This window comes from Polyodon spathula, chromosome 18, assembly GCF_017654505.1.
Source record: "Polyodon spathula isolate WHYD16114869_AA chromosome 18, ASM1765450v1, whole genome shotgun sequence".
NCBI classification, from domain to species: domain Eukaryota; kingdom Metazoa; phylum Chordata; class Actinopteri; order Acipenseriformes; family Polyodontidae; genus Polyodon; species Polyodon spathula.
Window position 1 is genome coordinate 10,654,736 of NC_054551.1, and position 13,937 is coordinate 10,668,672.

Consider the following 13,937-nt stretch of genomic DNA (forward strand, 5'->3'; position numbering starts at 1 on the left):
AAAGTGGACAAACAGACAAAACACACCCTATGGTAGTTCAATTAAAGATGAAACAAGTTCCACAATAAACATTTAATTTGTGGCTGTCGGCTAAATTCCCATCTTACAGACCCTTGTCCTTTGCAGTATGGGAAGAAACTCATTATAGCAAGCATATGCTAACACTGAAAATAATTATTTCAAAGTCTTTTGAGAAATTTTAACCGGGATAAAACACTAAGATTCATTATTTTTCAATTATGTAGGTAGTTAAACTTTTAAAATACTATACATATATCAAATACAAATGGGCCTTCGATATGTGGGACAGGGGGTTTACAATGTCATTTTCATACAGTATTGTGCCCGAAATGACAATTTTATCTCGCTAATTGTGTGCATTCTGTTTCAGAACAGGCAAGTTTTTTCCTTTACTGCACATGTAGGGAGGTCAGTTTCTCCTGAGTTTGTTTTTCTGGGTACTGAACAATTCATTAAAACCATGCCTGAAGCCCCTAAGCTCCCCTAGCTGAAATATTTAAAATAAATAAATACACGAACAAGATGGACTTAGAGACTTTTGTCCTCCAGGAATACTGAAATAAAAAAATAACACAAAAACCCTAAATGCTGAGTGAGACAGACAGCTTGGCATAAAGCTGTTTCCTCAGCCCCAGTGAAGGGGGCTTTCACAGTTTAATTAAACGTGTTTTTAAAAGGGGGGGAGTGGGTGAGGGAGCAATTCCTCAGGGAGCTGCCCCTCCTCAATCCACCAAGATTTACAACCCTAAACTAAAGTAAAAACTTATTTCTGTTAAAACAACAAACATGACCTTAAAGGAGAGCTGGCTACCGTGTCTGACACAAGCCTAGCCTGCCCTCAGGGACCCACACGGCGCTGACTGGGGGCACAGTAGAGAGGGATGTGCAGAGAAAACAAGCACTGGACAGGCCTTGCATTGAAATTTTTGGTAAGGCCTTGCAGTTACATGTTCTTTTACCAAGCAATGACTTAGTATTTGGTAAATTCAGTGAAATTAATGTAACATTTAGGTAATTAGTTTTGTTTTATAGGGTTATTGGACTTTAAAATGGCACTTGCGTTCAGTAAACAATAATGACACAAATGTTTCAGATAACAATAAATTATTAATGATACTGAATTAATTTAGGGGCTGATGAGAGTACACAAGTTTATTGAATTGTCTAAATGTTTTAGTAATAGTAAATGCACATTTTTCACTGTTTTTCGTATATCAATTTTTTCCAAGGTAGGCAGAATTGTTAATTTGTGATGCAGATAAACAACATACCGTGGCCACGCCACTTTAATAGAGAACACCCTAATCATCAACATAGATCATATTGTCTATGATGCTTGCCTTACGGGACACCCTGTATATTTAGCGGTGATCCACCACAAATAGTTTAAAGACATTTTGGAAACTATTTCAGCAGGAAGGCTTATGGACTCAGCAGGGTATTGTTCACTTGTACACTTCCACATTGTGAACTGTGGCTGCAGTGGTAACCCACCATGACAGGTGCAGTGTCGGTGGGCATCTTTGATCTGCCCCAGCAGCTGGTCCAGGGCCTCCTTCTGCCCCCTCTGCCTGGGAGCTCTTCCGTCAAACTCCCTCCAGCCTGAGGACAAAAGCATAGATGGTTAGAAGAAGGTTAGAACCGCTTCTCTTCGGTCGTCATTTTGGCCATTAGACCATCAGTGCTTCTAGTAGCTGATTAATCTCAAGTCTTATAGGATCCCAATTATTCAGCATGCACAACGTGGCTACCACTCTCTGTGTAAAGAAGTGTCTCCACTTAATACCTAACTGTGTGCTTTGGTCCTGGTTTCTGCGATGTGGTTAAAGTATTGGCTAGAGTTAAGATTTCAAATCAACCCCCCCATCCCCAATTCTTCTTTGTTCTAAACTTAGTTATTAGTATTATTCCTTTAAGTTCCGGGATATTTCTGGTTGCTCTTCAAGGCCACAATGTCCTTTTGGGTCAGTCAGGAAGGTTTCTATGCTATTTTGATGCTGTTTGGCAGGAATGTTTGTGCCATAGAGATATAGTATTTCCCCAAGTTTCCCCAAGTCAAACTTTTTTTTAAGTGGGGGTTACCAAATACTTGACCTGAAATGGCTCCCAGATCTGACAAATGACATAAAAGTACCAATAACTTTTTTATTTTTTATTGTTAATGCTACAATAAAAAGTAAATTATTGCTGGATAGCTCTCTTTGAGCTCTACACAAACAGAATTGACCTTTGACCTTGAATTGTCGAGCTTTTACCTCACTTGGACTGTCAGCCCCAACATGGATGACCAAAATCAAGGTTGTACACAGGATGTTCACACTACCCTCTAAGTTTGTACTGATGGCATCAGGAGGTATTCACTTGTTACATTGCCTGACTGATGACACCAAGGCTCCTTGCATATCTGAAAGCAAAGACTGAGGTGAAATATTTGTTTTACTTTTCAGATGGTGCTGCTTCGCACTACAAGAACTGAAAAAAGTCATCAACCTTGCATATCACCAGCAAGACTTCAGAATGCCAGCAGATTGGCACTTCTTTGCAACGAGCCATAGGAAAGGGTCCTGTGAAGGCATTGGTGGAACCATCAAGCAGCTTGCAGCAAAAGAAAGCCTTCAAAGGCCGAATGACCCAATCCTCACCCCAAGATCCCTTTTCGAATGGGCTAGGGATGCTGTCCCTGGCATTCATTTTGAATACATCACAACAGATGAAGTCGACACAGAGGAGAAAATCTTGCAAGCTAGGACACAATAACAGGAACACACCAGTTCCATTTCTTCTGTCAGTTGCTGGATCCTTCTCAAAATTGACTGAGGGATTACTCTGCCCAAGATGTGGGAAAAACGGTGAAAGTTAGCAGCCTGAGAGAGCTTATCCTGATGAAAGATATTGTGAACTATTTTGCCTGTGAATACAACAGCAAATGGTAGCTAGCTTTTATTGAAGTTTGTCTGCCAGAAAGTGACGAAGTCAGAGTCATTTCTGCATCCTGTTTTTCATTCCCATGGCATACAGATATCTTGCTTGTGGGACAAGAACAAATCCTCCTGTTGGTGACCCCTACCACGGCAACAGGAAGAACCTACAAGTTCCCAGAGAAAGAGCTGCAGGAGGCAACAACGGTGCTCAAGGTCATCAACTGAGTCAATATAGACTAATAATGTTGCAAGTTTTGCCATTTATGTGAACTTACCTCATCACATCAGCTTTTCCACTATGTGTATGAATCCTAACCATTCACATCCCGTGCTGTGCCAATGTTATTACATTATTAAAAGCACAAATTTAGGAAGTTGCTTTTCTTTTCCAGTCATTCGTAAATGTGTCACACAATTAAATGAGTGAATACCTTCTGATCCCATTAAGATCTGATTTTTGGTATAAATGTAAGAGGATGGTGTGAACTTTCTGCTCACCCATGTTGGGGCTGACAGTCCAAGTGAGGTCAAAGCTCAACAATTCAAGGTGAAAAGTTAAAATTCTGTTTGACGTTAAATGTAACAAATAGCATAGAGCACAAAGAGTGCTTTCCAGTAATATTTTACTTTTTACTGTAGCATTAACAATAACAAAGTTATTGGTATATGTATGTCATTGGTCTGATCTGGGAGCCATTTCGCATTAAATATTTGGTGACCACTCACATAAAAAACGTTTGACCTAGAGATGTGAAAATTTGGGAAATCTTACACCTTTGGTTTTGAGGGTGACTGACCTGATATGGACTGATGATAATAATGTCAAGCTCAAAGCAGGGTAAAGCCAGATTAAGAGAATAATGATCAAACACCATAAAATTGTAAGGGGACAGTAAAAATGTAATTAAAATGACATTTGAAGCAAGTCTTTAAGCAGTTTGACACTTCAGCTGTTACAAAATGACTTAACTCAGATAGGAAGCAAACTATGCTACAATGGTTATTCGGAGTGCAAAATATTTGGCTACAGTAACAGTTCCTGCAAGTCTGAGAAGCATTTCCTCTGAGACAGTTCCTGAAGACCGTGTTTCTGTTACCCAACTGTGAACAGCTGCCATCTGCAAGAAGACAGCTCTGGTTTCGAGGACAGAATAGGTTAAGCCTAGAGGACACTTTTCAGCACACATCTACCCTGTAGAAACCTTAGGAGAACCATTAGCAGATCACAGCATTACATCAGAACATAATGATTTGATAACAGGCATCTGGCCCACAGAGGACTGTGCTGTGCTACCACACCATCTAAAAGAATTAGTGCTATAGGGAAGGGGTTCTCAAGTTTAAAATTTAAACAAGCCACTGTTAACTCTGTTGTTGCTCTTCACATCTTATATGAGCAAAAACTTTAAATAAGAATAAATCAACAAAATACATATTTCAATGTTTGTGTTCACAGAAATAACAAGTAAGAAGGTATGAAGACTTACTGGAGGGTGTAGCCCGAACTGGGACTGAAGACTGGGCCGGCCCCCAGCCTTTCATATTGTAGGCAGAGACTTGCACATAATACTGGGTGCCCTGAAACATAAAACATTTCCAAATCAAATTCAAAGATACTGAAGGTGAGTACAAAAAAAAAAAAAAAAAAAAAAAAAGACACAGGGAGCATTCGCTCTGGTGCTCCTGCAGCTTAGTGAGACAAAAGGGGAGTCACCTCACCGCACTATGCAGTGTGCATACCTCACCAAAGCGCACTTCAAAAGGTAAACATTGTGGTTGTATACCACGTGATCATGATCTTTAAACAATATTTTTTTTAATACTTAAATCTCATAATGCTAAACATACTTTCTGCAAATACACCGTATGGTAGATCTATTAAAGGTGAAACAGCTTCCACAGTAAATATTTCATTTTTAGCCAAATTCATCTCTCTTAGATCCCAGTCCTCGATTTGCTGATACTCCTAGTTTAAATGTCCTTCAAAAGACAGGGAAGGGCAAAAAATCAGAACATGTATCAGTGGCCTACCCTATTCACTACCCTTTAGTAAACATTGACCCCCAGGTCTCTTGAGGTGAAGAAGGCCGCTTTGAAGCACACAAGCACAGGGCAAGAGCTACTCTTAATTCAAACTCTGGGACTGCAGGGGTGGATTATATCAAACAAAACAAAACACAACATAAAAAGAACCTAGCGACATACTGGCCCCTGAGAGACAATATAACGTAACCTGAAATGTGAAAGAACATCTAGTGGAGGAGTCATTAGGAGCAGAACACACAGCAGCATGCAGGCCTGCCGTGGAACCAGGCCCATCCACACGTTCTCAGCCAGATAAATCAGGAGTGCGATGCCTTGACCGGAACGTGACCCTCTTAACATTTAGAGCCCATTCCGCAGGGGGCTACCCTACTGCTGTCGCTGTCTACAGACCTTAATTAGCCACGGAGCTGGTGTAGGGATTGCTCATCACAGGTAGGGGAGTGATGCTTTGTGATTTATAAAGGAATACATTACAGAGCATGATCCTCACAGATAGTAGAGTCATGCTTTGTGATTTATAGAAGAAAACATTACAGAGCGTGAACCTCACAGGTAGGAGAGTGACGCTTTATGATTTATAGCAGAACACATTACAGAGCATGATCTTCACAGGTAGGAGAGTGATGCTTTGTGATATATAGAGGAATACATTACACAGCATGATCTTCACAGGTAGGGTAGCTCAAAATCACTGTGGAAAGGAAGGGAAGTGATCTTTCAAATTATATATTTCACTCAGGAGAATAAAAGAAAAGTCCTATTGCCAAAACGTTATGTTAAAAAGCAAGCAGTTTCATATGTATTTAAAATAGTGGTTCTTTCTGCAATTTCTCAAATAGTGTGTTTAAAAAATGTTGTTAAATTCAAGTTGCCTGCAATAGGCACCTGCAACATTTGGAACTGTCTTTATAGAAGTAAAAGCCAGCACCTCCTAGTGATCTGCCACTTTTCAAGTTTTCCTTTGTCTTGCTGGTAATACACTGCTGTGCACCCGACAATGCTCACAATCTGGCTGATCTAGCCTACATTATAAGGTAAGTGAACAGTAAATAAAATAAATATAAACAGTAATACTGTACTCACCGGGCACAGCGCTGTGATGGTGTAATGCAGAGCTTTCAGGTCCTCAACGGCAGCTTCACCCACCAGAGGGGAGAACGAGGGGGAACAACTCCACTCCACTGCAGAGCACAGATCCAGTGAAACCAGGGGCTCACAGCTCTACCTGCTCCAATACTATAACTTCACACCCTGTCTTAAAATTAGTTGGCAACCATAGCCAATACTTGAAGCACATAACACAGAGACTTAAATGGAGACTTACCACAGTATTCTTTTTGCTTTCCTATGGTTATACTATGTGTTTACCATAGTTTGCCATGTTTCTTTATATGCTTTACCATATCTCCATCTTTGGGTCTTACAATGCTTAATTACACTTTACCATGCTACAAGTTATTACACTTTGCTTTGATTTTACTATGGGAAACTTTTATAAGGGAGGAAAGAGGGTAGGAGACACTGGGACATAAATCACTGGGATCCCTGAAGGCCAACTTGTCAAAGTTTTGGGATCTATCAGCTGCTACGAAGTGGACAGGCGCTGATGGGCTGCTTGGCCTGGTCGTTCGTAAATTTTTCAAGTACGATCTTAAAGGATCCAACTATACCCTCTAGTCTTCAAATCTTCTAAACTCATTCCTTTAAGCCCTAGCTTGTTTTCTCTTCACTCAACTTTCTCCGAGGCCTCGTACACACTTTTCACTCTTTGAGATCAGGTTTACACTACACTATAATCTCCTCCCCAACCCTACCATCATTGAGATCAGGTCAACATCTCCTGTAATTTAAAATGTCTTACCTGTTCTCACTGACACCTGGTCTACCTGCCTCCACTTTGAGAACAGGCCTAACCCCTGGCACACACTCACACTTACCTCGGTACTTGGTGACCACGGCAGAGTTGACACTGAGGGGCTCATGGAAGGTGACCCTCAGACTGGAGCTGCTGCAGACAGACAGACGGACATTGCTGGGGGCCTCTGGGGGACCTGTGTGGAGAGGACTGACAGGTCACACCAAAACCTAATATAACGTAAATAATGGGTTTTGCTTTTTCTTGAGACATTGCTGTCTTGTGAAATAAACATGGACATGGTACCCTTTTGCGTTTACAAGTACAGCCTCTCATTTCCGTGGGAACGCCTGCTTTTCCCCGAATGCTATGCAAATGAAGGGGGGGGGGGGTAATATTTCAATTAGCCACACTCAAGGCCCAGTTCGATTCTCATGCTGTTTACTGTGAAAGTCCCCAAAATACTGTTTCACGAGAGAATCCACATGCCATCGTGTTTGACATAAATGATTATTAAAGATCTTATTTGCTGATGGATAGTGCCTGTTTTTTAATACTTTGTTTTAGTGTTGTCACCCACACTGCTTTTCACAAATCATTTGTGCTGTACTTGTATGACTGATTCTGCTAAATAAAAAACTGGAATATTGAGTAGTATTGTTGATTCCCAAGAAATAAGGTCGCGAAAATTTCACACCACATTTTATTTTGAGAGTGGGTTAAACAGTGTTGTGCATTGTATCAAGCTGCCTCATCATATCCTCATCCCTTATGGATATTAACACCTCTGTATCACTCCAATGGACATAGGTGGAGGATGGACATGGGTTTTGCTCTGACATAAAACTCAGAGAAATTGCATGGGATTACAGTTATACACATTTACAATAAAGTCGTTTTGACAGCTGTTTGGAAAGCTATTTGCAAGTGTATTCTGAAGTACTGTACAGAGGCTGTAACCACCTGAATTCACAAGCCCACAATGCAGTTTATCAAACATGTTTTGTAATAGTTTTAAACAGAAACTTAGTACATACAATCTGTATGATACACATTTGATCCATGCATGATTTACATTATGCAAAGTTTTAGGGAAGACAGAGAATAAAGTAGGGTTATCTGTATCATCAATCTGATAAGGAAAATACTGCAAACAAAAAATTAACTTTCCTGCTGCCATCTTTGGACCATGGTAACTTACGTATTTCCATGTGGCTTTAGGTAAGGCACTTGAGTGAGCTAATTAATATTTTCACGAGACACTCGTGTTTCCACATGTAAGTGGGTGTTCATTTCACGACCATTTCCTTGATTCTCACAGGTAAATGAGACTTTCCCATTAAAATAGTGCAATCGTTTTTCTGAGCATTTTCACGAGCTTTCCCTACCAACATGCATGCGCACTGCAAATTCACCTGAGACAAACTATTCATGTAAATTGTCCCAATTAATGTTAACCCTTACATTGAAACTCACATCCCAATAGGCTAATGCAGAGTCCTATGACCAAAAATAGCAACAGCGTGGTCTACAGTCGAGTGATCAATACTCCCCTCTGATGCCACCCCTCAATAAACAAAATGCAGGACCAGCTTTCTCACAGATTTCCCTGGATGAAAATGTTTTATTAAATTAAAATAAATACGAGTTTAACATGCATCCTCTGCAACGGCTGTAAATTCAGAATTGGAGCAATCGGTGTGACGAAAAAGCAAATGATTATTCCATGCAGTAGTGTACAAATGTGTTAGAACACCCCATTGCTTCTGTTGTTTTCAAACCACTGTAACTGAAAATATTCAAAAATGGTCAAAATAGGCAAATTAGTGATTGTCTAATTAATTTTTTAATTATTATTTTTTTAAATAAATGTAGTCGTCGCCAATTATAATTTTTTATTATTTTCTCCCCAATTTAGTTGTGTCCAATTATTTTTAGGCTCAGCTCACCGCTACCACCCCTGCGCTGACTCGGGAGCGGTGAAGGAAAACACACGCTGTCCTCCGAAACGTGTGCCGTCAGCCGACCGCTTCTTTACACACTGCAGACTAACCATGCAGCCACCTCAGAGCTCCGGCTGGTGTGCGGTGAGCTGCGGACACCATGGCCGACCTAGCCCTCCTTCCCCACCGTGCAGCGCTCGGCCAATTGAGCGCCACCCCCTAGAAACTCCCGGTCACGATCGGCAATGATTCGAACTTGTGATCTCTAGGCTATAGGACACATCTGCGCAGAGCGCTTTTACTGGATGAGCCACTCAGGACCCTTGCGATTGTCGAATTTAACTGACGACTTTAATAGGCCATAGATGCCATTCATTTAAAATAGTCACAAATAGACGTGCATGCCTGGGAAAGCAAAAAAGCTGCCTGTGTGTGGTTAGCCAGGTTTCTACCTACAGCCTGTCCTTTTATTTTTGACAGATAGAGCAGGTTCCTATTAACCAGGTGCAGCTCATCCAGTTGTTCTGGTGAGGGCCTGTGGCTGTCAGAGAGGGACCTCGGCAAATAGGAATTGTAGGCTACCAGAATACTATTAAAGTAGCCCCTGCGATGTGGTGAACGCACTGACTGAATATGCACACTTGGTGCAGATAGTGTCCTTGGACAGGAGCGCTAAATTAGGCGCATGTACCAGCATTGAAGCCTGTACGGGCGGAAACTGGTGCCACATCGTGCCCCTATATAGGGTGTCCATAGACCGGGAAACAGCAGGAGCTGTAGCTGTGTGACCCCAGGACGACTGAATCTCAAAAAGAAAGTCCGAGTGCACTGGAGGGGACATGGGAGAGGTGGTAGGCTCATCTCACTAATGGACTGCCTTGTCTCACCCTCTGCAGGCCAGGACACTTGCAAGACTGCACTGGCCCTCTTGATCAGTGGTAGAAGCTTTGCCTGACAGGAAGAGCTTAACCACAAGGGATGTGCTGTCAGACTCAACATCCTCAGATGGAAAAGCCTGTTCGCCCACCTCCTCAGAGGTGACGATGGACAGCATGTCATTCTGCTGCCAAGCTGCACTTGTAGCCTCCTGGGACCCTGTGACAGGAAAACCCCTGGCCCTGTGTGTGACCTGCCCAGAGAAAGAAGGGGAGGAGCGTTCGTCCCAGGAAGAAGGGGAAAAAGCCAGCATAAGCACCAGCACCCACGAGGGAGGAACCCGAGTGTCCAGCACCCATGGATGATGGACCCTGGGGTGAATCCCGAGGAGGCCCTCCCAAAGGTGATCAACCTGCTGTGGGCCAGAGATGGGAAACAGTGGGAAGACTGAAAGAGGCAACATCACCCAGTGTCCCCCCCCAGACAAAACAACCATGGTGTACATGGTTCCTGGTTGCAGATATGGGAATCGACCTGCTGTTCCCACCTCCACAGGCAGTAGGCACGCCCACACTAGCGCCCAGAGGAGAGTCACACCAGTCCCCAACGACTGAGGGAGAGCCGCAACAGTCAGTACCTGCTGCTCCTACAACCAAGGGGAGACTGCGGCTCCTGCCTCCACCACCAGGGGGAGACTACCCGTTGCTCCCGCCACCACCACCAGAGGAGCTGAAGCAATGCCCAGGGATGCCGAGCCTGCAACGTCCAGGGAGTTCAGCACCTTCCAGGGTTGGTTTGTTCCGCACCGTCTGGGGATGCCTGTACACCATCGCCGGGGAGGCCTACTCACCATCACCCAGGGAGGCCTGCTCGCCATCACCCGGGGCTTTACCGGAAGTTTTAGGGCCGAAGCCTAAGAAAAGGGAACTACCAGCTACAGAGAAGGGGGGAGAGGGGAGGAGACCACCTCCACCCGCAGTAGTTGCACTGCCAGAGTACGCTGAGGGCAGCATTGCAACTGCCAGCGCCACCACCACTTCCGGAGTACGGTGCACCACTGTCAGCATTGCTGCTGACAGAACTGCCTGTGCTAGAGGATGGAGGAGCTAGCCTTACCGCTGTCAGCATTGTTGCTGCCAGCACTGCCATTGGCCGCATGTCCGCTGGCAGGATTTCCACTGCCAGGATTGCCCAGGCTACAGAAGCCAGCCTTGGTGCTGTCAGCATTTCCGCTGACAGCATTGCAGCTGCCAGCGTTGCCAATGGCAGCATTTCTACTGCAGGTTGCTCCACGGAAACTGCGGTTCACCAGGGCCTCCTTTGCATGCTGTGGCCCCAGGCAGGAAGAGCATCTGCCGTGCTTGTCCTCAACAAGGCAGGATGTAAGCCCTGGTTGGTAGCGGGTTGGAACCGGGAAGTTCGGTACGCTTAGGTGACTTTAGCACTGGGTCGGTATGGTACCAATGTGGTATCGGTACACAAGAATGGTACAGTACGGGTCAACCAATTCGCAGTCACCATAGGTAGCAATGTACAGGGATGTCCACCTGTGCAAGCTACTGGCAAAACCACATGAGACTGAGGGAAACCTGCTTGTTAGAATGAACTAATAGCCCTTGTAATGGTGATGCAAAAGGTGTCACCAAAATGCCATCAAGGTGCTGCAGTAGAGATTGCAAGCAACCACAACGAAGCAGCCTCTTGGTCCCGTATAGAGCTGCTGAAACCAGCACTACATGTGTGCTGCAGCACGCTCTGCAGACAGGCCTGCGTTTAGTCTGTGAAAACAGAATAATACAATGAAAAAATAAATATTTCTTCATACAAAATACAGCAATAACAATTAGTTTAATTATGCAAACTGTCTCGTAATTTAGTCCAAAGCCAATTTGAGAATAAATAACTCCAGCCGGAGCTATTGCAGCCTGGGGGGAGCACATAAAGTCAGCCAGCTTAAGTTGCTTGATCCCGGCTTCACGCGGGACACAAGGCCGCAGTGGGATGTAACAAACAAAAGGCTGTAGTGCACAATATGTGCATAATTAGTAAAACTAATACAGAGATTATTTTCAATATCACATTTGATCTGTGTAAAAACACAATAAATGCGAAAATCTATACCAGCAAAAGTAACTTATCTGTACAGGCTCTCCTGTCAGGTCAGTTCTTGAAAAGAAAATTGGCACGACTGTGAGCGTTGTCATTTTGTGCCCTCGGGGGCGGGCCATGACTGTGTCACAGGCTCTGTGAGCAGCTTTGATATATTTTATTCAGTTTTTGGGCCTTTAGGAGGTAAATACCCATTCGGTAAAGGTTACATTTTGTATTTGAAAGGGAACTGCTCCTCTTGGGTTAAAAAGTGACCTTCCGTGAGCTATCAAGCCCACAGCCTGTGGGAATGAGCAGTATTGTCCACTTGTAAGTCACTGTTTCAACCCTCAGGGAAAAATCTATATGCCTCAACGCTAGTGAATATTTGTATAATGTAATGCACATGAACTTGTGAGAAAGGCATTTTATCTTTCTGCAATAGCATGGAACTCATTAGGCATTGCTGAGGGAACGCAACCAAACCCTGGTAGTTTTAACAGCGAAATATCTGGCACCAACCGCATTTGCTTAAAATTAATTTTAGCACTTTTAAATTAAATGAGTACCAGTTGGATTTGAAGTTGTCACACAATAATGATTCAAGCAGCACTTTAACCTCTTTTGTTCTCAATTGTATTAAGTCTTACCTTAAAACAGTTGTAGCTAACAACCTAATTCCATGCATCTTAAGAATTTTTATTCTCGATATAGGTCTAAAATGCGCAAAAATTTCTGTGCATATGGAACCTTTGAATAAATATTGAATAAACAACCCTACACACTATACACATCCCACTGCTGACCTCTGTATTTGATATCCATATCTCTGACAACAGTTAAACCCTTAATAATTCTGAACGTGTACTTTAAACTGTAACTAGTAGGGTCTCTCATGATAACTCACGTGCATGCTCAAAGCCCGCCTTCATGCGTTTTAAGAGGCGATGCCTCCACTCCCAGCCCTTCAGCTGCTTCTCTCTCTCCGAGCCGTCTCGCTCATCCGGCGCCTCATTTACTACCTGTGCGGTGAGGTCACTGACTCGCTGCTCTGCCTCTCGGACCAGCGTAGCCAAGTGCAGCACACGGCTCTCCAGACTCACAACTGAAAAATGTCAAAACACAAGAGGGGGACGGGGTATGAGACAGTATTAGTGTTCTGCAACAGTTATTATTGCAGTATACTACCAGAATAATAATTTCCTGTAAACAATAATGGAAAATGCACATGAAAGAATTATTGTGTGCATAGCGTGATCATTTTTACTTCAGGGTATAATACAAGCACATTTCATAAACTTAAGCACCATGTTGGCAGAGGAAGAGTTGTCAATGCATTTTGCTATAATGCATACAGTATATTGAAGGGATTTGATTTATAAATCAGCCCATCTTTGACCTCATGTTTGCTTGCAAATTGGATTGCAGACAACATAGAAACACCAGTGACATGGTATTAAGATGCGATTGAGGTTTACAGACTGCTTTCATGGTACGGATGGCATAAGCCCACAGCCCACAGCACAGACTGGCTGATGATTAAATCCAGAAAACCAGTTAAATTGATGTTGCCAGCTTTGATTAAACCCTCCACCAACCTCAGCTCCTTAAAAGTCAATTATTTGAGTTTCAGCACGCCTCATATCTGTTTTTAATTGTCTGTCTTTGAACTGGCAGTCACTTTACGAGTGTGTTCGTCTGCTCTGAAATGCCTCCTTCGACTGTGCCAGTTTGAAAGGGGCATGATAAGAGGGTGCCCGACTAGTTAAGACATCTGTATCCCAGAACGAGACTGCAAATCAAGCTAATGTGCCACATAAGGAATGGCAAACACACCAATTATCATGCATTTTGGGAAGCAAATTATTGGTCCCAGATGGCCATCACTCTTCCTGGTCTGCTTTAGGCAATTCTGGCTGTACCTTCTTCCCCTTATCTGCTATGTCATGGTTGCGGGTTGCAGTTACAAATTATATAACATAACAGTTACAAATTAAAGGAGGCGACCTGGCTCATCAATTCTCATCTAGTTCCTAGTAGCTGAACTATCCCAGAACTGTGTCTAGTCAAATCTTAAGATCCCAAAGATTCAGCATCAACAGCCTGGCTTGGTAACCCATTCCATAAACTCACCACTCTGTGTAAAGAAGTGTCTCCTACTCTCTTTCCTAAGTCTTCATAACTCAT

The 13,937-nt window shown here is 43.2% G+C and overlaps 1 protein-coding gene across 2 annotated transcripts in view; it reads right to left on the reverse strand.

Moving 5' to 3' along the window:
• LOC121330915 (ankyrin repeat and fibronectin type-III domain-containing protein 1-like) overlaps positions 1–13,937 on the reverse strand; it is a 263,569-nt gene that overhangs the window by 19,349 nt on the left and 230,283 nt on the right. For both annotated transcript variants that reach the window (XM_041277886.1, XM_041277885.1), the window contains 5 exons: positions 12,658–12,855; positions 6,926–7,039; positions 6,072–6,169; positions 4,430–4,520; positions 1,516–1,623 (listed from right to left, as the gene is read on the reverse strand). In XM_041277886.1, the coding sequence (XP_041133820.1) occupies positions 1,516–1,623; positions 4,430–4,520; positions 6,072–6,169; positions 6,926–7,039; positions 12,658–12,855 (609 nt within the window). The remainder of the gene's footprint in view (positions 1–1,515; positions 1,624–4,429; positions 4,521–6,071; positions 6,170–6,925; positions 7,040–12,657; positions 12,856–13,937) is intronic.